The sequence below is a fragment of the Drosophila eugracilis genome, unplaced genomic scaffold (assembly GCF_018153835.1).
Source record: "Drosophila eugracilis isolate 14026-0451.02 unplaced genomic scaffold, ASM1815383v1 contig_575, whole genome shotgun sequence".
Lineage (NCBI taxonomy): Eukaryota > Metazoa > Arthropoda > Insecta > Diptera > Drosophilidae > Drosophila > Drosophila eugracilis.
This window is the reverse complement of record NW_024573454.1, coordinates 1-20927: the sequence shown is the minus strand read 5'-3', so window position 1 is coordinate 20927 and position 20927 is coordinate 1. Positions and strand designations below refer to the sequence as shown.

General features: G+C 38.6%; 2 protein-coding genes across 2 annotated transcripts; one reads left to right on the top strand and one right to left on the bottom strand.

Moving 5' to 3' along the window:
• Window positions 1–4330: 4330 nt before the first annotated feature.
• LOC108112483 (membrane steroid-binding protein 2) lies at window positions 4331–6348 on the bottom strand. Its single transcript, XM_017222351.2, has 2 exons — window positions 5005–6348; window positions 4331–4949 (listed from the first exon to the last, which is right to left on the bottom strand). The coding sequence occupies exons 1-2, from the start codon at window positions 5027–5029 to the stop codon at window positions 4390–4392; spliced, it is 585 nt and encodes a 194-aa protein (XP_017077840.2). The 5' UTR covers window positions 5030–6348; the 3' UTR covers window positions 4331–4389.
• A 1324-nt stretch (window positions 6349–7672) lies between these two features.
• Window positions 7673–18743, top strand: LOC121530355 (myotubularin-related protein DDB_G0290005-like). Its single transcript, XM_041819316.1, has 3 exons — window positions 7673–9773; window positions 10359–10571; window positions 16787–18743. The coding sequence occupies exon 3, from the start codon at window positions 16905–16907 to the stop codon at window positions 18741–18743; it is 1839 nt and encodes a 612-aa protein (XP_041675250.1). The 5' UTR covers window positions 7673–9773; window positions 10359–10571; window positions 16787–16904.
• Window positions 18744–20927: the final 2184 nt, after the last annotated feature.

Sequence of the window (20927 nt, the reverse complement as noted above, 5' to 3'; positions counted from 1 at the left end):
GCCCATGGGCGGCAACTGAAATAATAACCGCAACCACATGGGCAAAAACAACAGCAATCAGGCCCAGAGTGAGGGCAACTGAGCAGCGCCGGCAAGAACATAAAAAGCCAAATTAGCAATGTTTCACATCAAAGTGCGCATTAAATCCGAGACGATAATCACACGCACACACATACACACGCAGCACAGTCTCACCCACAAACACATAGGCACACGGGCAAGACGTCGCAACGTCCTTTGCCTTTTGGTATGCGTAAGGACATACAAAAAACATAATTAACCGCGACCTGACGACAACAACAACAACACCAGTAAGAGCGGCAACGCGACGAGGACAAAGTCGGCGACCTACAAAAAGCAACCAGCCTAAGGGATTCACAAAATACACTGAAAATAAATGGTGGTTACAGGACCAAGTTGACCTTTAGTAAGAATATTATGTAACTTTTATCTATTACCCTTACTTATTTACAAGCAAAGAAAATACTCTCACGACCTAAAATTGAGTTAACCAGAATGAAAAACATAAACTTAATTAGAAAAATATTTAAAAGTGTAATCCGCTGTGCACTTGGCCAGCATTTTCCGGCCTTTTCCACACTTTTTTCCCCTGTGGCGGCATCAGGTTAATGTGACGAACACAGCTGCTGCTGTTGCCTCTCAGTGTCGCCGGGGCGATGCCAGAGGAGCTTCATGTCGAGCTCGACATTTTTGCAAATTACACACTTTTGAATATAAAGTACTCGCATAACGCACCCGAGACAGCCAGTCTGTGGCCACTTTTAATGGGCCACAGGCCGAGTTTTGCCTTAAATTTATTTGCGAACTCCCGAACCCAAAACATGGCTGCTTGGATCACCGAGTCTAGACATTGCCCGGGAAAAGTGCCTTTGGGGTGAACTCTTTAGCTCGCAAATTGCATGCCCCCACTCTGCTAGCTCTGAATTGCAATTAAGCTTGATATATGAGACGAAACTGGTTCAGCTTTCGCTTCGTTTCGCTTTGTTTCGTGTGTCGGGCTGGTCTTTGGGGTGGGTAACATGGATTTATGAATTCCAAAAAGCCATTGGGCAATGGGAGATTGGACTCTATTCCTGCTACAGACCAATGCCATTTGTAAATCAAATTCTGACCCAGCAAAAACATCAAAAAATGTTTTCAAAAAACAAAAAAAAAAAATGAAAGAAATTATTGCCAAAATGGTTGCATGACATTTGACTTGTCGCAATGGTCGTTGCCAAATTTAAGCCTCTTTCTGCCTACCTGAAAATATGAGGAAAGCTGGGAAATATGTTGGCATAAAGTGAAATGTGGGAAAATATGTGCAGCATTCTGAAATGGTGTTTACGTGTGGGATTTTTGGGAGTAAGCTTATGGTACTAGATTGATAGGAAGGCCCTTTTTCAGAACTTACATTTGAAAGGTTTTTTACAGTTTAATTAACTTTAAGACCTTTAAGGAAAGTTATGTCCCTTAAGAACAGTTTTGGGTTTACTAATACGAGGTGTGTTCAAAAAGTAAGGTGACTCTTCAAATTTCGCGAATTTCAAATTTTTTTCGTTTTTTGTTTTGTTATATTGGTACACTCTTCCCTAACATCTGTACCAAGTTTCAATGGAACATCCTCTTTTTTGGTTGTGAGAGGCGTAACATTTTTTGCTATCGAAAAATATGGATCAAAGGATTTGGATTTTTTGGCCAAAAACAACACCACAATAATGCCTCAGCCACCATATTCACCGGATTTGGCCCCATGTGACTTTTTCTTGTTCCCAAAACTGAAGATAATCGAAAAATTTGAAAAAATTGAATAAAATCACCTTAATTTTGAACACCTCGTATATTGAAAAGGTTTCGATAATCGAAAAATTTGAAATTCAAATTTGAGTCAATCTCCATTATTTTATTTACAATAACAATCTTTATTTTATTTAACTAAATCTACAAAAAATGGACTTAAATTCGATCAATTTAAGTTACAGTTCCACTTCCTTTTATTCACTTAACCATTATTATCCACGAATGGCAAATCACTCTCGAATGCAATCAAATTAAAGAGCCAAGTGCAGTTTAATCCTTTTACAAACACATTAAAATGTAGCCAGCAGCTGTTGAGCCACTGCCATTGTTCCCATGGCAAAAAAGAAGAAAAAAAAGACAGAGAGCAGAATTGGGAGGTGGAGAAAAGAAGAAATGGGGAAAGAATTAAAAAGAAAAGCGAAGCATTTAATGATAATTACAGCGACCATTAGCAATTGTCTGGCGGCAATAATAACAAAGTGAACATAAAAACCAGACTGCGAAATGAGGAGGATGGAATGTTAAGGAAAAATCGAGGGTGTGGCGTGTGGGGAAAATCAAGGGACTAAAGCGTGACGCGCTTTTCAATTACCAATGCCGCCGCACCCGGCTCAATCTAATGAATTGTTAAATTATGTAATGAAGCGTGTACTTTAGATAAATGAAAACTAATTAAATTAACTCCCGCTAGAAGCGAGCGAATGGCAAAGAGCAAAGTAAACTTTTGGTCCAGAAAGAAAGTGCTTTCCATTCGTTTTCGCCGCAAATGCAATTCAAGCGAATTTAATTTGTGTTGTTTGCAAACATTTTAGTTTCGAAATTGGAAAACTAATTGTTTGCCACAAACACACACACACACACACACACATACACTCTAACAGCCATTTGCCTGTGTAAATACCAAAAACCAGATTCGAGTAGTGTTTTCTGGCAATTAGGCACGTTCCATGGCATAAGCTCTTATGGTTAATTGCCTTTCACCTCGTACACATCTCTTATGGCCACCTTCAATTCCTCCTGCTTTTATACTCCCTACAGCCACCTGTTTTGGTCTAGTCTGCATTTAATGAGTCCTTCGATTCGATTTCGAATGGGTCACGTAAAACATTAAAATGAACGAATGACAGGGGGGGCGAGAAGGGCTCTCAAAGGTTTTCCGAGAAAACAGAGGGGTTAGAGCATCGTTATGCACATGACAACCAGATGGTAATAAATTTACAGTTTGGCAAAAATATATTAGTAGGAAAACCATAAATGGCAAAGTCATGGGGCGTGGCAATGCAGAAATTACGACATAAAATAAGGATCTAGAAAGGAGTTTAATTAAGAAGTGCATAGAAAATGTGAAATGGTACGACGATGAAAATGTAAACCGTGTGTACCGTAAACTAATAGTTTCCGGAACTAACTTATAACTCATACAATCTTCTCCACTCCATGACATTGTCCGTTTAATCTTAGCCTGGCACTTCAGTTTTTCTCCACCCTCTCAACCTCTCAAAGCAATCCTTTCCACTTGCTTTTATTGGCCGCCTTATTGTTGTTAACTTTTGAGCCCTTTTGTCACCTTTGCGCTTGATCAAATTCGCCACTTCAAATAACACTTTGCCAAATGTTGTTCTTGGTACTTGGCAGTGAGTCTGTGTATGTGTCTGTGTCTGTGTTTGTGTGTGTGTGTTGTCCTTCTGCACATTTGACTGAATTTGAAGTGTGTGCTTAACAATTTTTGGACAACTTTTTTAAATTCCTTAAGCACGTCGACTGCCGAAACTTTTAGCGTTGCCAAAAAGTAATTTTGATTTTATTAGCTGTGTAGCACCTGACGGCATTCCCTGTCCTTTCTGGCCCTCTTTGTCACTTCTTGGCTTTCAGCTTTTGGCTTTCAATTCAATTTCAGTCAATTGCGTGTTTGGCGTAAAGTTTTTCCCGCACACACATATACACCCACATATACCAACACAATGGGAAACCCGAAACACCCGAAGCCCTGGAAATTCAGCGACAACTTGACAAAGTCAACAGCTTGATGGGCAAAAGGTGCCAAGACCCCGAAAAAAAGAAAACAAAAAGAAAAACACGACAAACAATTTGTTGTTATCGACATTTGCCGTTGTCGATATTTTCCTGTCAAGGCGTTGGTGTAGAAAAAAATCATGGAAGACAAAGCCGGGAAAACTTTCCCAGTTTTCAAATGCCAAGGGCTCGGTCAGACGGTAAAAAGAATGAAGGGATAAATTAATTTGATCTCAGCCCATTTTCCCATTGAAAAATCTAAAAGAAAATAGTCAGCTAAGTGTTGGGCAACAATAAACCTTTGAAAAATATTTTGTAAGTTAAGAGCAGAGCTTCTCTTTTGATAATCGATATGAGTAGGATAGAAATGGTAGTAAGATTGAAAATATTTCTGATAACATAATTTACTTTTACGTGTTAAGGATTAACCCATGAAGTTTCACAATTACATTAAATTTTTCCAAACATTTTTTTAACTTTTCAAAGCAGTGCAGTTCCTCCCCTTTTAGTTTGGAAGTAAAAAGATTTAATTCAATTTTATTGCCAAACTAAAAGAAAGGGAAATACAAGGCTTTTTTAATCGCATTCACTTTGCTCCTTTTTATCCGCATCATCTATGTATAGTTCTTTAGCAATATAATCCATATCCGCATCAATGAGATAGCCCACGGCATTAAATTCTGCTTTGAGACTCTTCTCCCAACGTTTTATGACATCATCAGGGCTGAAGCCCATAGAACGACAGGCAATAGTCAGGACCTTATTGGCATTGCAACCGGCTAAGAGGGCGTAAGGGCCATGGCTAATGAACTTCTCACGGCCTGGGCTAAGGTCATAGATCAGACCGTTTAGGGCTGTATAGATAGGAAGATCTGGATTGGTGCCATCAAAAGCAGTTAGTTCTTCAAGAGTGAGAAGGACAATATCATCTTCCTTGGATACATCCTCACTATATTCTTCTGATCCAAAATCTTTATTGTTCACCAATTCTTCGGACTTATTTGAATCCAATTTGAGTTTGTTATAAATTTGCGACAGCTTTGTGGTGGCCAAGTAGCCCAGCATAAAAGAGATTAATGCCTGACCAAGAGGACTTCTTAGGATTCTTGAGGCTGTCTCCAAATTGGGACCCAGTTCTAAATCAAAGTTATTAAACTAGTTAACTTATTAAAGGTACATTATTTTACTTACTTGAAGTAAAAAATTGATCCAGCATCTCTGTTTTTGCTTTTTACACCTTTTATTCCCTAAAAATTATACATTTATTCTGTTGTTGTAGCTTTCGTTCTCAGCCTTGCATGAATTTTGAAAATTTTTATCAAAATAAATTTGACTGGTAACTCCCCAGCCATTTGATCATCCACAATTAAGCCGAGTTAAGAACAATTTACCGCAGTGCGGAGCGAATAAAAATGTTAAGCCACCTGCTGTCGAGCTCATTTACATCATTCAAATAAATTACGTGCACTTAGAGAAAATTGTATGTAAATCAGAATGAAAAATTACAAAGAAGAAGACAAGAAATGGACAAAAAAATCATAAGAAATCTTACCTATTAAAATCTCTAATCCTAAACTACAAAAGCCGCCCTTCTTTCTCTTATATTTTAAACATAATAATACATTTTTTTTTCAGTGCATTGCCTACATATACAGCTCGTGTCTACGCCATTTGTTATTAACATTAATGCCAAATGCTATCGTAAAAAATGGCGCATAAAAACATTTTCATGTGTGTGTCGCCAGACTGCTGTCAGTTGCTGTTTTTATCAAATTGGTTGTACTTGGACTTTAATATGACTTAATAAGCTCATTACAATTTTTTTTTTATTTTGCCTTTGCTTCACTGGTATGTCAGTGTGTACTCTGCCAACAAAGTGTAATTTTGCGCCAGGAGTGAGCTCTAGGAAACAAGGAATACATACATACGCATATGTAAATACAAGTACGACTGCAGGGCGACTGGGAGGACAAAGGAGTCCTGAGCAGATTTGGGGTTGGATTTATGCGATACCCTGGCCTTGCTCAATTGTCCGGAAAGCTGAAATTGGTTTGTTGTGGCTTCTTTTGCTTAAATTAACATTTACAATGGTTAATCACATAAATGATTGCTTTTATTTCTGATTCTTTTGTTAAAAGTAGTGCCCTGAAAAGTAGGCTAGTTTTTTTTTAATCTCATTTAAAATGAGAAAAACAAATTTGTTGATTAAAGAAAATAAATTTTGTTTACAGAGTTGGCACATATTTCTGATATTTTCTGGACTTACTAACATTTTCTTTCAATCATGATTTATCAATCATGAATTTAATTGACAAAAAACAAGGTAAGAAAGCAGCCAATGCGTTTTTTTTTCAGTTTTTCCCACATAAAAGAACCCAATGAAGTACCATCACACCCCACTTGATACCCTAGTAATATACGTAACAGGAATCAAGAGAAAACTGGCAAGCGTAGCGACGTTTCGTTTCCGCCTTATGCTCGCATTAAAATTTGCATAACGTTGATTTTGTTGCGAGCACATTACGCATACGCCGCGTGTGACGTTGGCTTAAATTGCTTTGGGCACTCGGTTTGCGGCTGGCTGCTTCCTTTGCCTGTTTGGCTTTCTTTTTTTTTTTGTTGTTATTTGTTATTTTTTTTCCTTCATTCCAGTTTTGTATTCGCTTATTTTAATTTAATAAATTAAAACATATTTCGCATGCTGTTCAAATATAATTACATTTCCTTCAGACCGCACTCGCTTCCGCTTCAGCTTTGCCTTATTTTAATTAAAAATAAAAATCATACAAATACAACAACAACAAAAAATAAGAGAGAGACGCACAGAAATCTCTTTAAAGTTCCCGTTTAACCGCCGTTTCTGTTTCTGCTGGTTATTAATAAACTTTTCAATTGCCCACCAACTGCGAGGGCAGCTGTATCGTATTAACTTTGTCTGCCAGCCGCCTCTCCCTTCCACTCACCCCCACTCTTCCTTTACAGAATCCCCTTTGCAGACTGTCTCTTGTTTGGCTTATTAGTCCCGCTCTGCTGAAATTTGCTTTGGCAAATGTCGGAAATCCGAATGCCAAAATGAAAAAAAAAAAGAAATCACGAAATTTCAACCACAAAGTGCCAAAGCTCATAAGCCCACAAACAGCATAAAAAGGCTGCGATGGTAGCAGGAGTACAAAGTATGCGGATGCTGCTTATTATTCGAGTTAATTAAAGCAAATTTCAAAAGGATTAAACTGCCAGCAGATTTGCTTAGTTTACTTTCCTGCCAGCCCAGCGAAAGGGTCTAGGATTTGGCTAATAGCCAGGTCTTGGGAAAAGCAGAAAACGTTAAAGAGTTTCCGACATTGACAACTTAAGAAAGGATTTCGTTGAAGCTTTGAACAATATTAGTTTGAAAACAGAAGTAAATTTTTTAATATAATTTTTTAGAAATAAAAACCAGTAGTTAAAATTTCTTTATTATGTTTATATTTTCTCTTTTCTAAAGTTTATTAACATAACTTTAAATTAACTTTAAACCTCTATAACCAAAAAATAAAGTTCATGGCAACCGAAAAGTTCTCCAAAAAACAAAACAAACTCCTAAATTGTTTTCCTTTCGTTTTGCCCGACACTCACCGCATTTATGCAAAGCCAAAACGAGTACAAACATTCCCATAAAATATTATCAAACATTACCAGAGAAGTCTCACTCCATTTCGCAAAACCCCAACCAATCCCCTCGGTGTCCAATGATTTATTCATTGAACTGAAGAGCCAACGAAAAAAAAAAAAACTAAAAAAATTCCAGCTCCCACACTAGTTTTTGGCCCCGATATGGCCCTCACACTCGACACTTTGGGTTTTGCGCCTGAAATGCTGAAATATTTTGCTGCACTAACCATAAATAAAAAAGTACAGAAAAGCAGAGATGAAAATAGAGGAAGAACGAAAATAAAAATCTACAAAAACCTGGCCCAAACAATGGGGCGCGCACACAAACAAATTGAGCAAGAATAACAACGAATGAAAAAATATTTCCATGCGACAATTGCAAAAGTGTCAAGGTGCAGGCGGCGCCAGCCACAACCAAAAAAAAAAATAAGGAAAATACCCAGCAAAATAGATAAAAAGGGCTGTGGAAAACTGGGGCAATAAAACGCGGTGCCAATCTTTTATAACCCCTTCAACCCATCGCCCATACAAAAAAAATCGAAAGTTTCCCCAACTTTGTGTGCTAAATTCACAGAATGAGCGAACACTTTTTATGCCTGGCATATTTTTAATGCATTTTGTGTGCGGTGTGTTTGCTTACTGATAGGGAAATATCAGTTGAATGCCAGCATTTAGCAGTCAAAGTTGCCTGGGGAACGACTGTCATTTAGTGGGTTTTAAGTGAGATTTTAAGCGGAAGCACAGAGGAAAGTGTCGGGATAGATAGGGCTGAAAAAATTCTTATTAAAGTTACGTTGTTGGTGATGAAAGCACTGCTTTGACGTTTGCCAAAATATATTTTTCAAAACAATTGATTTTTAGCATTTAAAATTTCTAAACTTTAACTTAATTTTCTCTCTGCACTATAGCAATGGCAAACTTTTGACAGATTTTCCTGTTCACTCAGGCAGCCAAAACATATAAATCTAGAAACTCCACCGTCTAGTTCTGGCAATGCATTAAATCAATATCTCACCCACTGTCAATTCAGTTTTGTTTGTTCATCTAACTGCTGCTGGGGAAAAGTTTCCCTGCATAATTGCAAACGAAGCGATGGAGAAAAATTAATGAACTTCCGAGAGAAAATGTTGGTGGTAGTGGCGGGAAATTGAGGGAAATCCAAATCCAAGGCATAAATATCATGCACGACTGCGAAATTCTCATCTTAGTTTCGAATTGATGAGAAGGAAAGTTTTTGCGTGCGCGGGGCTGGATGATTTTCCGCAAACATTTTCCGCTCACCATGGAAAACTTGCTCATTAAGGTGCCGATGAGAATTTTGCGTAAAATTCCCCAAACGATGCCAGATTATTAATAACTCTTCTGCGTGTGTAAATGTAAATGTGCCTAGGTTCGTGTAAATATTTGCCTTTTTCTCATTAAAGTTTCACGCATATATCACGCATACGCCGCGTTGTGAACAATTAGTTGCAATTTATACGCCCTTATACAACAGCCGAGCACTCGGCTTAATGATACTTAATGTGTAAATCATTATAATAAATTACATGCACAAGCGATGATAAAAATAATCCAGAGCCAAGAAAAATACAAATAAACCAACCCAATCCGCATAATGTGTGCCCCAACATGGCCTCTATATATATACTATAAAGCGCAGTGCAAACAGCGCCAAGTTGGGATTTAAGAGTGGGTCCTTATGCACGCATTAGACATAAAGGCCATAGACATTAGTGCGCATAATGAAAAGCATTTCACAGCCAAGAGTGCGTCACACGATAATGATGATAATAATGGCAATGCCAAAGCAGCCGCAACATCAAACAGACACTGAAACCGGCAAAACAAAAAAAAAAAAACAAAATAAAATCAAGATAACACTCAGAGAGAGGGCAAGAGAGAGAGGAAAACGCTCCACAAGTTATGAAAGCTTTGACTCCTAACCATCCTCAAGCTATCAGCTGTTAACCAGCTGTTGTGGCCACCAATGTTTTGGGTAATTTTCAGATAAAACCTTTCTGCTCAGAGACAAAACTTCCCTTGACGGAAATAAAACCCAAAACATTTCTCTCAGATGCTTGGATGCTGAGTTGCGCATGTTGAGAGGAGAGTTGGAAATCTGCTCTCTCACAGATTTTATAGCAAAGCTCCGGGACGTTTATCTGAACATGGACCAGCATCCTGTCCGACCAGTAGCGGAGCAACTTTGAAGCGTTACGGTTGGTCGCGATTTGCAATCGGAAAAGCTAACGTACAGGACCTCAAAAGTTCACCCGGTCGAAGTGTGTTTACATTGTTTGCAAACTAAAGTGAGTTCACAACCGAATCATCATGATTCTGCTTAAGTGTTCTGTTCGGTTTTTGGCTTAAAACTTAATTGGTCAAAAGTGCTGAGGAAAATGCAATAATTATTTGGCAACAAAAGTGATTTTTACCCAACTTAACCATAAAAAATTAAAAGGATTTTTTTCTTATAATTACAAACAATGTTTAGCTTACTTAAAGTAGGATGAGTTATGAGAATAAAGCTTAAAACTTGTCATTTTATCACCATATGTTTATGTTTATATTTAGAAATCCTGTGATTGGTATTCAAATGTCCTTTTCTTAAGCAGAACAGCTTATATTGAGTCTTGTATTAAAGGTCTCGTCCCTAATTCAAAGAAATAGTTCTCTGATAATGCATAAACAGCTTTCATTTTGAATATATATATTGAAAATCTTAAAACTATAGCCAACAGAAGCTGGTCATTTCAGTTGTAAACATTTTTCTGGCTTAGAAAAACTTTGAGAATTATAGGCCAAAATCCACAAGCCCACAAAAATAGATGGGCTAGAAAAGTCCGCCCCCAAAGATAACATTCCATAAAAGTCACCCACAAAATTCTTTACAGTACAAACAAAGTAAAATTCATGAAAAACAAACAAAAAGCGACAAAGTGAAATTAACAAAAAAAATAAACACAAAAACGGAAAAGTGCAAACAGAGAGCCAAGGCCGAAGTAAAAACGGTGAACCCAAACAAATAATTTGAAATTAAAACTAACACGAAAAGCAGATACCTCGGATCGAATCGAAGGACAAGGGAGTTTTGGACCGAAGTTTCTGTACGTGATTTTCGCTTTCCAGAACTACATTGAATAATATTTACCGGCAGATGTCCTTGCCGACTGCCTCTGATATTTCCTTCCTTCCCCCCCCCAACTTTTCTGGCTGTCAGCACTTGAACTTTACTTAGCTTCTTGTGGCACCCACCCCTCTTTTCCTTCTCGTTCGGATTTTCCCCCTCGTTTCCTAGTCTTGGTTTTTCCCCCAGCTTAGCTTAGCCCTTCAAGTGGCGCACAAGAGCTTCGATTTTCCAACTGAAGGTATGGCACTGGATGTGTGTGCGGTTGGCTGATGTTGTCACCCTGGAGGAGAGGCCTTAAGCGCTTCACTTTACATAGCAAAAACTAGAAGATTGAAGAGATTAAGCCCATACCACGCCCATACTACGCCCATACCCTGCCACCCACGACCCCAATAGCCTTCTGGCCAGCCTCTTTCGGTACACTCCGAAAATATTATAAAAATATTTTTGCAAAAGAAAACTTAGCCCTATGGTTAACCTTTATAAAAACCAAAAATTTAAAGATAAACTCAAACTCAAAGGGTAAATAAATAAATTTAAGTTTACTAAATATTTAACATAATTTTTGCTGTATATTTTCCTCAGTGTTGTTTTGGCAGTCGCACCTTCTTTTCTCTGTGATTTGTATGCGTTCGCCGCCTTTAACGTGGCCCCAGCTAATGTTGGCTTTGCCCTCAGGCAGGGGGAGCGTTGGGGAATGATGAGGCAGGGGGTTACGGGTGCGAAAGTTAACTCCGCCATAACCCCCCCATACGCCACCCGCACTAAAAACCTCGCCATGTCGCCCTCCCTTTCGCTTTGAGCAAGACGGCGTGTTTGTGGCATAAAAATAAAGATAAATGCGAGTTCTTTACAACGCAGCGCCGAACACTTTGAGTTGGGCGCCACGAAAACCTCCCTATCCCCCACCGAAAAACCCCCGTCTGCTCTGGTTACGCCCATTCACCCGTCTTGAAACCAAGCACTGTGGCCAGTGCGTGGAAAAGTTAACTAGAGTTCGGAAAATGCAAAAATAAATTTTTAAAGTTACATTTTTTTATGGGAAATTATAAGTGTTGATGCAGATTTCTTTTGCTAAGAGGATTATCTTATTGATAAAAAGAGATTTAAATATAAATATTTATAAAAATAAATAAAAAAAAATAAAAGTAAGCTTATTAAAAAAAGAGCAAAATTATCTTCCTTTCATTTTTAAGACTGAATACTGAAGACCACATATAAAGCAAGTTAAAAGTTCAACAAAAATTTCTACAAATATTTACTTTACTTTCAAAATTAATTTAAAATATATTTTTGTCTAATTTGTTCCAAATAAAAGTAGTGATAATTACTTTGTTTTTTTGCAGAAGGAAAAACACAAATTTTTCTGAAAAAAAAGATCATTAAAGATAAACATTTGTGACATTTTTCCATGCAAATTTTCACCCATAAATGTTGGTTTTTCAAAGGCACCTTAACAACTTCCACCCAATTCACCTGAAAATGAAGCAGCACTTCAATTAGTCAAACTGGTTTTCCAACATTCTGGCCACCACTGTGCAAGAACACACCTTGTTTTAAGGTTCTGGTTAAGGGGCGGGCTTCCAGGGGGGGTGATACTTTGGGTGGCTCTGTGGCTGCTATCAAAAAAGCGTCACCGGCAGGCCAAAAACTTGTGGATGGAGTTGGTCTAGGAGTATAGTGGGGAGTGGAGTGGTTTTTGCGGTTGCGAGTTTTAGATTTCTTCTTCTTTTTGCCTTTTCCTCGTTCTATACGAATATATACGTGTGGGTATGTGTGTGTTACCCCAAAAATGCGACCAAAGAAAAGCTACAAAAAAAAAAGCACACACATTTCTAAATATACAAGGAGGGAGGAGAAGGAAAGTTGCTTTGCATAGAGCGAAAAATGTTTTTCGCTATGTTTATCTGCAGCGGCCCATCTCCATCTCGCCTTTTCCCAGCTCTGTTGATATTAGCGCTTGTTTATGGGCCCCGTGTATATGTATTTTTATACCCAGCATTCAAAGAGTTGGGGGTTATAGGGAGTTTTGTGAAATTTGAAAAGGAACTGAAGAAGGCGATGTATGTATATGTGTATGGGATATATAAGGCTTATATTTTTGAATATACATATACAATTTAAAGTTATTTCAAGTTCTTTGTTACTTATCAAATGTTATTTAAGGCTCATTATGATAAGAGAACCGTCCGGCGTGTAGTTTCCTCTTACATCTGTTTTGCCCAAATAAGTATGCTTTATTTTTTATAACTCAGTCAGGTATGAAATTTTCGAGGCATTTCACTGATATTTTTTCTCTGCGTGTGTGCCACGCTTCGTCGCATTTTAAATTAAGCTTCGTTTTTATTTCTATTTACATTTTGCTCTTTCACATCGCTTTTTATTTCTGCTCCTCCTCTTCATCTCCGTCGGCTGCTGCAACTGTTTGCCAAAGGAAAAGAAGCAGCAACGGAAAAGTTTTCCCAGACATAGAGGGGCCACACCCCGCTGCCCGCTGTATATATATACATATTTTTTTTATTTGTTTTTCATTTTCACTTTTATTATTCCAACATTTCTACAATATTTTTGTTGATGTTGTTATTTATTTTTGGGCTGCGCCAAGTGAAATGTTTGATTTATTTTTTATTTGCCATTGAATGTGTTTATTTATGTGTTTCGCCCTACGTTTTTGCTACTTCGCTCTTTTGCCGGCTTACTTCACTCCATTTTTTGTACTCTCATTTCTTTACAGCTTTTGCCCAACGCCGCGGCGTTTATTTGCCAGTTTCGTATGGCTCTTATTGTAAGCTTCAGTAAATTGGGAAATTTTTAAGTGTTTTTCTTTTTTTTGTATTTTGTATTTTGCGTAAGCCCGGCATAAGATTTGTTTCATTTTGGGAATTAGCTTTGTGAGCATGATTTATGACAGGAAACCGTCGGCACGGGGAGCTTGAACGTTGATCTCATTCCGGATTACAGAAATGAGTTTTTCTATTTGAATATACAATTTTCGTTGGAAGGAATGCCGGGGATTTGCAACAAGCTTTGTCAAAGAGAATATTAAATATTTTATCAACATTTTTTGTTGCCAAAAAAGAGCTTTAGATTTAATCGCTTTATTAAACCAATAAAATTTATTTGTATATTTCTCTCTAATTGCTTTTACTACCCCTTTGATAAATTTATATTCGTCTTAAATAAAATGAAATGCAATATTGTTACACTCTCAAATTGAATTTTAAGAACTTTTGAAGGCTAATCCTATTGATTAACAAACACACAAAAGATTTTAATAAAAAGTGTTGGAAAAACTCTGCTTTTGAGGTAAAGTAATTCGTATGAAATATATTTTAAAGGTAAATTTTTGTAAAGTAAATACCGAGAACCACTTCTAATTGAAGCATTTCCTCTCAAAGAATCAAATAAAAAATCCCCTTGAAGTGCAGTCTGGTCAGCATAAAGCAAAAATGTGGCCAATTGCGGAGCATAAATTCATTTCTCAAAGGAAATATGAAAATTCCCGCAGTTATCCTTCTTATGGTCTTCTTTTTTGCTATAGCAATGTTTCTCTGTCTGTGTGTGTGTGAGTGTGTGTCCCTCAACCGCAAAAAGTTGATGAAAAATCTGGTAATAAGAGGGGCTGAAGATGCGAAAAGTTCGGCTCAGTTATCGGGACTTACCACTGAGTTGGCTTTAAGGAGACTTTAAAAAAAAAAGAGGGGAGCAAGAGGAGCCGGAACTAAGCGGATTTTGATTTGTTTTTACTTGCTGCTGCTGATGCTGATGCTGCTGCCAGCCAAACAAAGAAATGTGCTTAAGTTGTTTGTGCCGGAAAAGTCCCTGATGCTCTTAACTTTCGCCCCTCCGGTAGGGAACCGAAAAAAACGTTTCCCCTCTTAAACACAGAATTGACATCCATTTGAGGACTGGAAATAAGTTTGCCCTTACCTGACAGACCGCAAAACATAAATATACTTTTCAATATGGCCCCAGCCGCAGCATCAAATTGGATGAGTTTTAATTAATTTCGTCATTACAATAATTAATTGAATGCCTGCTGGTTGCCGCTCAAGGACATGCCGGAACTGTGGGCGTTTGGGTGGGTCTTCCCGATGCGCAGCTGCAACAAATTGCAATATATTTTACAGCTACTTAGTCGGCATTACACATGCACCACAGGAGGCAACTTTTCGACGCCACTGTGTGCGACTAGGTTTGATTTATAGCCAGCCATCGAAGCTCGTAAATAAGCAAAACCAAAACCAAAACGGGATTATATTCGGTCCTTTGGCGTGAGACGGAAGCGAACTAATGATTTTCCATAGAACCCACTTTATTTGATATTTCATTTAATATTTACCGAACTTTTCATTTAAATTTTGTATTCATTGGTGCTTTTGCTATTGCTTTTGGTTATTTTTATTGCGGCTTTCTGGTTGTGGTGGGAATAAAATCAATGGTTTTCCATCACACTATTTGAGATGCTTTATTTAATGCAGAGGAAGCTTAACCAAATACATTTAATTTGAAACACACAAGCTGCTTTCAGCTTTGGCAAATATTATTTCAGAGTTATTGTTATTAAAAAGATACAATTGAGATTCCTTTGGCTGTAAGTTTAATCTTATTTATTCATTATCAGTTGCATTAATTTTTATTTTATATCCAAAGATAGCAATAATGAAGGATTAAAGATAAAAGTTTACGTTTTCACAGAGATTTAAGTCAATGCAAAATCGCTTTCAATTTATCCAAATTAAATGGATTCTGCCCACTCAACTAAGCTACCCAATCAGCATTTGCTCGGGCCAATTTGGTTTAAGCAGCCGTTAGACTTCAGTTGCCTTACGGCCAAAAGCCACATTCAAACAGAATATCTGAGATGGCTCATCTCATTCTGGTCTGGTCATATGAAACCATTTTGCAGAGCCTGCACACAGACCGGTTTAATCTGGGAAAATGTGCCTATAAATAGCTCAAGAAAACTCCCCTCGCCTCTTCCTCCATCAGGATTATGGCTTTTCCTGATAAATCTGTCGCACATAAAGTACCACAACGAACGACTGTTGAACTAGATTCAACATTCATGCCCATCCACACATGAAACGAAACAGGAAAAAAAACTATGCTATAAGTGAAGAAAAAGTTAAAGAAATCAGTAATTAAGATTTAAGCTGTTAGGATTTCGATTAATTAAGCTTTAAAGAGTTTCCAAAGGATTTAATTTTTACTAAAGATTTACTAACATATTCTCTCAGTGCACTCGAGTAATTCATGGGGCGACTCGACGTCTTCAGTTGCGTTGACAAACTGCAGAGATAAGCGTGCGAGAGGAAGGACAAAGTACAGGGACAGTCATGAATGTATGTCCAGCTCGAGTTCCACTCAAGTTGGCTCGATGGTAGTGGGTTGTCTCGTCCAGTCCACTGGGCGCAATCAACTGTGAGTTGTCAGCTGCCAGTTACCAGTAGGGGGCAACAGTGGGTTAGGCGCGATGAGCCGCAAATCAATCGGGTCTCTATTTGAAATTCCCCAAACCGATTTCGGTCTTCAAGTGCCCCTTGAAATGCTTTGTCAATTATATAATTCCAGTCTTACTTTTATCTGGCCATCAAATTCAATTGCATGTTTTAGTTATTTTACTTTGTCATTTATTCAATTTGACCAATGAATTATGAATGGAGTGACCTGTATAATAGAAATCATTTGATTAGCTGACAAAAACATTCGCCATGCATTTATCGAAAATATTTGCCAAAGTGTCGAGTGCACAATTTTGTTGCATACTTTCGAGCGGGAAATCTTTTTCAAAAGCCAGAAATTCGTTGAATAAGTGTACTTGCCACTTTATTGTTGGCAAATTCCGAATGCAGATGTGTGTCTGTGTGGTACTACTTATAGATTTTAAATTATTACGTTGCCAGCCATTATAAATTCTATTTGTGATGTCAGATTTTCAAACGAGCAAACAAATGTTGTAAAGCGAAACCCGCTGAAAAACAAATACGATTAAATGCAAATATATATAAGCCAGAAAAGCCAAACAACGAAAAGTCAACCAGCAATTGATTCATACATAAAATATGGGCCTGTTTTTTTTTTTTGTATTTTTAATGTGTTCAGCAAATTGAGGGCTGTGGCCGCATGAATAAAAAAGAAGGAAAACCAAAAATATATTGTACTAATAAAATGTATTTTTTCTATTTACAGATTTGCATTCGCCATGAGCGGATATTTATAAAAATAGGAAAAGCCAAACAAAAATAAATATACAAATTTGTGAATCGAGGAGAAAACCATTCCAAACGGGATTTTTAAACTGAGAAAAATGTGGAAAATCTGCATTTTTACATTGGTAATTGCGGTGGTGGCTGCAACAACAACGGAAACCATAACAAATGACTTGACGGCAAAGAGCAACCGAACGCTGTTGAAAATTTCCACGGACGAGCCGAGGGAATTTTCAACTGTGGGCGGGTCAACCTCAACGGCCACGCCCACCACGACGGCCACAACCAGCACAACAACAACCAGAGCAACAACTGTATCCGAGGAAAATGTAGAAACACCAACAACACTCGGTCTAATGACAACCACAGAAAAGATGGAACCAAACGTTTTGGGTGAAATAGGCAGCAGGATCCGGGATGCACTGCATCGCATTAAACTGAGCGAAAAGCCAGTGGATGGTACAACGACCACTGAGCAACCAGAAGCCGTGGATCAGGATGACCAAGAGGAGGAGGAAGTAACGCCAACAATTTCACCGTTGCAAATTCAAATGCAGGCCGCTGCCTCGTATCAAGTAGCCGAAACGTTAGCCGATTTAAATGAGGAGGAACGAGCCAGATACGATGCCATGTTGGCCCAACAGCCCACGGCCAGTAAACTGAATATAGTCGATCTATATCCACTGAAACTTGATGATTTTCAACCAATAATACAGAATGACAATGATGAGTTGATCAAACAGAGGACCATCTTTACACAGCCTGAAAATGCCGAGGAATACAAACAGAATCTAATGCCCAATGAAGTGGAGTTGATGGTCAACAAAGATGTTGATGAGGTAAAGGAGAAAATCAAAATAAATAAAGAAAAACTAGAGAGGCCTACCACAGTGAAACCCACAACCATTCGACCGAATCTAGGAACCACAGCCGATTTCACAGGCAAACTGCTGGCCGATCAAGATGATCTTATAACCGAGATTGAGAGTAAATTCCAGTTACATGAGACAACAACGAATAAGCCCAAGGTGACGACGACTAGGCAGCATCCTGGGAATACATTTATCGATCGACGGGTTAAGAAGAGCTTTGAGTTTCCCATGCAACATCGTGCCAGCGATGTGATGGCCATGCCGCACATTGACTTTGCCAACACCAAGTTCCAAACGGATGCTGATGCTCCAAATCCGCCAGCCTCGCATCCCGAATTCTCTACCACAAAGTTCTACAACAGCAAGGAGCTGTACAACGAAATGCTGCTGCACAATAAGCGCAAGTTAATGAAGGCAGCCAAGGCTGAAGGCAGTCCGATAAAGTCAGCGGAGGATACAACTCGGGCCACAACAAACTTGAACGTGACGCCCGAAGGGAAAACTTTTAACCCAACCACAACTACAACGACTGGAACCACCATCTTGACAGCAACAAGAATTATACAAACAACAACAACAACACCAGTTAAAGTAACAACTTCAACTGCTGAGTCAACGGCCACAACAGCAACAACCACTGGCAGTCCAACAGCAACAACAAACGCTGGAAAATATCAGAAAGAGCTTAAGCGTGCCAAATTATTGCTCAAGGTCCTGACACCGCCAAAGTCGAATGACAACAAACCGACAGTTGCCGGGGAATCCCCATCCCCATCCCCATCCCTATCATCCTACTCATCGACCACTACCACCACGATGGCCACTGTCCTGGCCACGGCCAGGACTCGTCCTTCACCGGCTAATCCCACTAAGACCGCCGCCTCAAAGCCAATTGCCCGGCCGCGCATCCTGAGTCGCCTGCAGGAGAAAATCAATTCGCTCGAATGCGAGATCCCCAATGTGCCGCAGGACTCGCATCTGTGGCGCGGCAATGAGACCCACGAACTGCTGCTGCCCATTGTGGTGAGTCCACTTCAAGAACTTTCCATAGACTTAAGTTTATAAATCAGGATCAGAAACTCTGTTTTAGTAGCTTTATTTTCGGAATATATTTTGAAACCTTTGGTCAGTTGTTATTTTGCTAAGCGAACTTCCTTTCTTTCTCTCAGTGTAGTACGTTTAAGGCTTTATCAAAACAATTGAGGCCTTATTAAGTTCTTATCATTAGACAGACAAAGGGACACACAGGAAGCGAATGAAAAGACAGCTTAACAGCTGAATGGAATGGGAACACACGGCGTATGCGTGTTATTCGAGTAAGCGGGTTAAGCAATTAGCTGGTGGTTAAGAGAAAGGGAAAAGAAAAAGGGAAAGTTGGGCGACTGACTAACGGACTCCATTTACATAATACGCCTGCTGACGGCTAATTAGTATGGAGGAAGCTTAGTTTTCGAGGTTCTACGAAACCTACAGATTAGCCGAAACGGAAACGAGAATCCCTAATGAAGCTGCTGAAGTTGTTGGAAAAGATTGATTAGGGGGTTGGTTTTGAGTTCATCGTGCCACAGCCTCGGATAGCAACCCAAACATTTTTTAACTTTGCCAACCGAAAACCGACAACCGACATTCGATATCCAATTTCCCTTTCGAACAACAGAAACTTGTTAAAACTGTTTGCTCGGCTAATTGAAAACCTTTTAGAGCTGAGACAATTCAGCAACCGAAGGAAATCAATGGCGACCGGAGCCACATAAATAAATAACAAGCACATTTTAAGTTAACATAGATGGGAGACAGTTGAGTGGACAAGAAAAGGACAACGGACTTGGGAGGAAAAAAAGGATTCTTCGGCAGGAACCCTGCAAATTTAATCCCCCGATAAGTTGGCCAACAAAGGGAAATTATTGATCGCCATTTTATTTGGCCATTTCCTTGGCAGCATGTGTGTGAGGGAAATAGAGGGGTGGGTCTCGACCCTAAACAAGTTGACCGGAAACATGAAGGTTTCACTCTATTCCTTATGCAAAAAAGGACAAAACCTGAGGGTATCCCTACAGTCCGTTTCGTTTGTGTATGCTTCACTAAAGGCAGGTGTAAATTTGGATTATAATAAATCAGTCTTTAGGGCTGTATGCTAATGAAATGTTTTATTAAAGGGTTTTTTCTGTAATTATTAAATTTTATTAAAAAATGTGATGGCCTATTACAAATTAATGAATTATTTGTGGTCATTAAAGTGAAATTGGATTACCTAAAAAATTAATTAAATTCCATTAAATTCCATAAAAAATGTTGAAGTAGAAAAAAGGTATTTACTAATATTTGTGGTAATATTTTTTGACCCTTTATTACTTATTAAAGGTAATTAATGAGTTTAAATCATTCTATTAAAGAGGCGACTTTACTAACTTTGAAACGCACTGTCTCCGCTCGGCTGAGAAAAGGGTTATCCATTTCTTTATTAAATCGCATTTGTTGTTAAATCACGAATAAACTAGACAAGGGACTCCAAGCGGAGCTCATCTGGCGAATTCCGTGTGGGTCTGGGCTTTGGTTTGGAGTCAGTTTTCCGTCCTGCACATATCCCTTTCATGTCCTGTTTATATTGACGTAAATCAAGCCATTTGCCTGGCCAAATCACAGCTGCTGCTGCCCCTTTTGGCAAATATTTAAATTCATTTCGTAGAAAATGAATTCACCCTTTTCATCGGCATCTGGAGGAGTTATGTGAATGTGTTTCTTGCTTTTTGTTTTTGTTTTTGTTTTTGAGCTGAAACCTTTGACTAACTGACTGAGGACCAAATGTTTAATTAACATTCGGCCTGGATGTCTATTCAAAATGTTTTCTGTGTGTTTCGAACCGAAATACCATTAAAGTTGATGGCCATTTGAAGGCTTTTTGGTTGGAGATTCGTTTCCTTTTGTTGGTGAGAAAAATGGAGCAGCCCAAAAGCGGGCAACAAAATTGATTTCCTGTTTACCTTTTTGGTCAGCAAACGGCCAATGGCAGCTCGGCCATGAATTTAATTAAGAAGCACTGCAGCATTATGCAAACTCTGGCTCTCGGCCACCTGAATGGAAAATACATATACATTAAGCATTGGCATAATGTGTACCTTGCATAAAATTAATGCTGACTTCCTTGGGCATTTCGAGGTCCTTTTCTTCTCGTACCAAAGTCCCAGGTACCGAGAAAAAGAAAACAATTAAAGAAAACAATTTTTGCATAAAAGGTGAAAGCATTTCTTC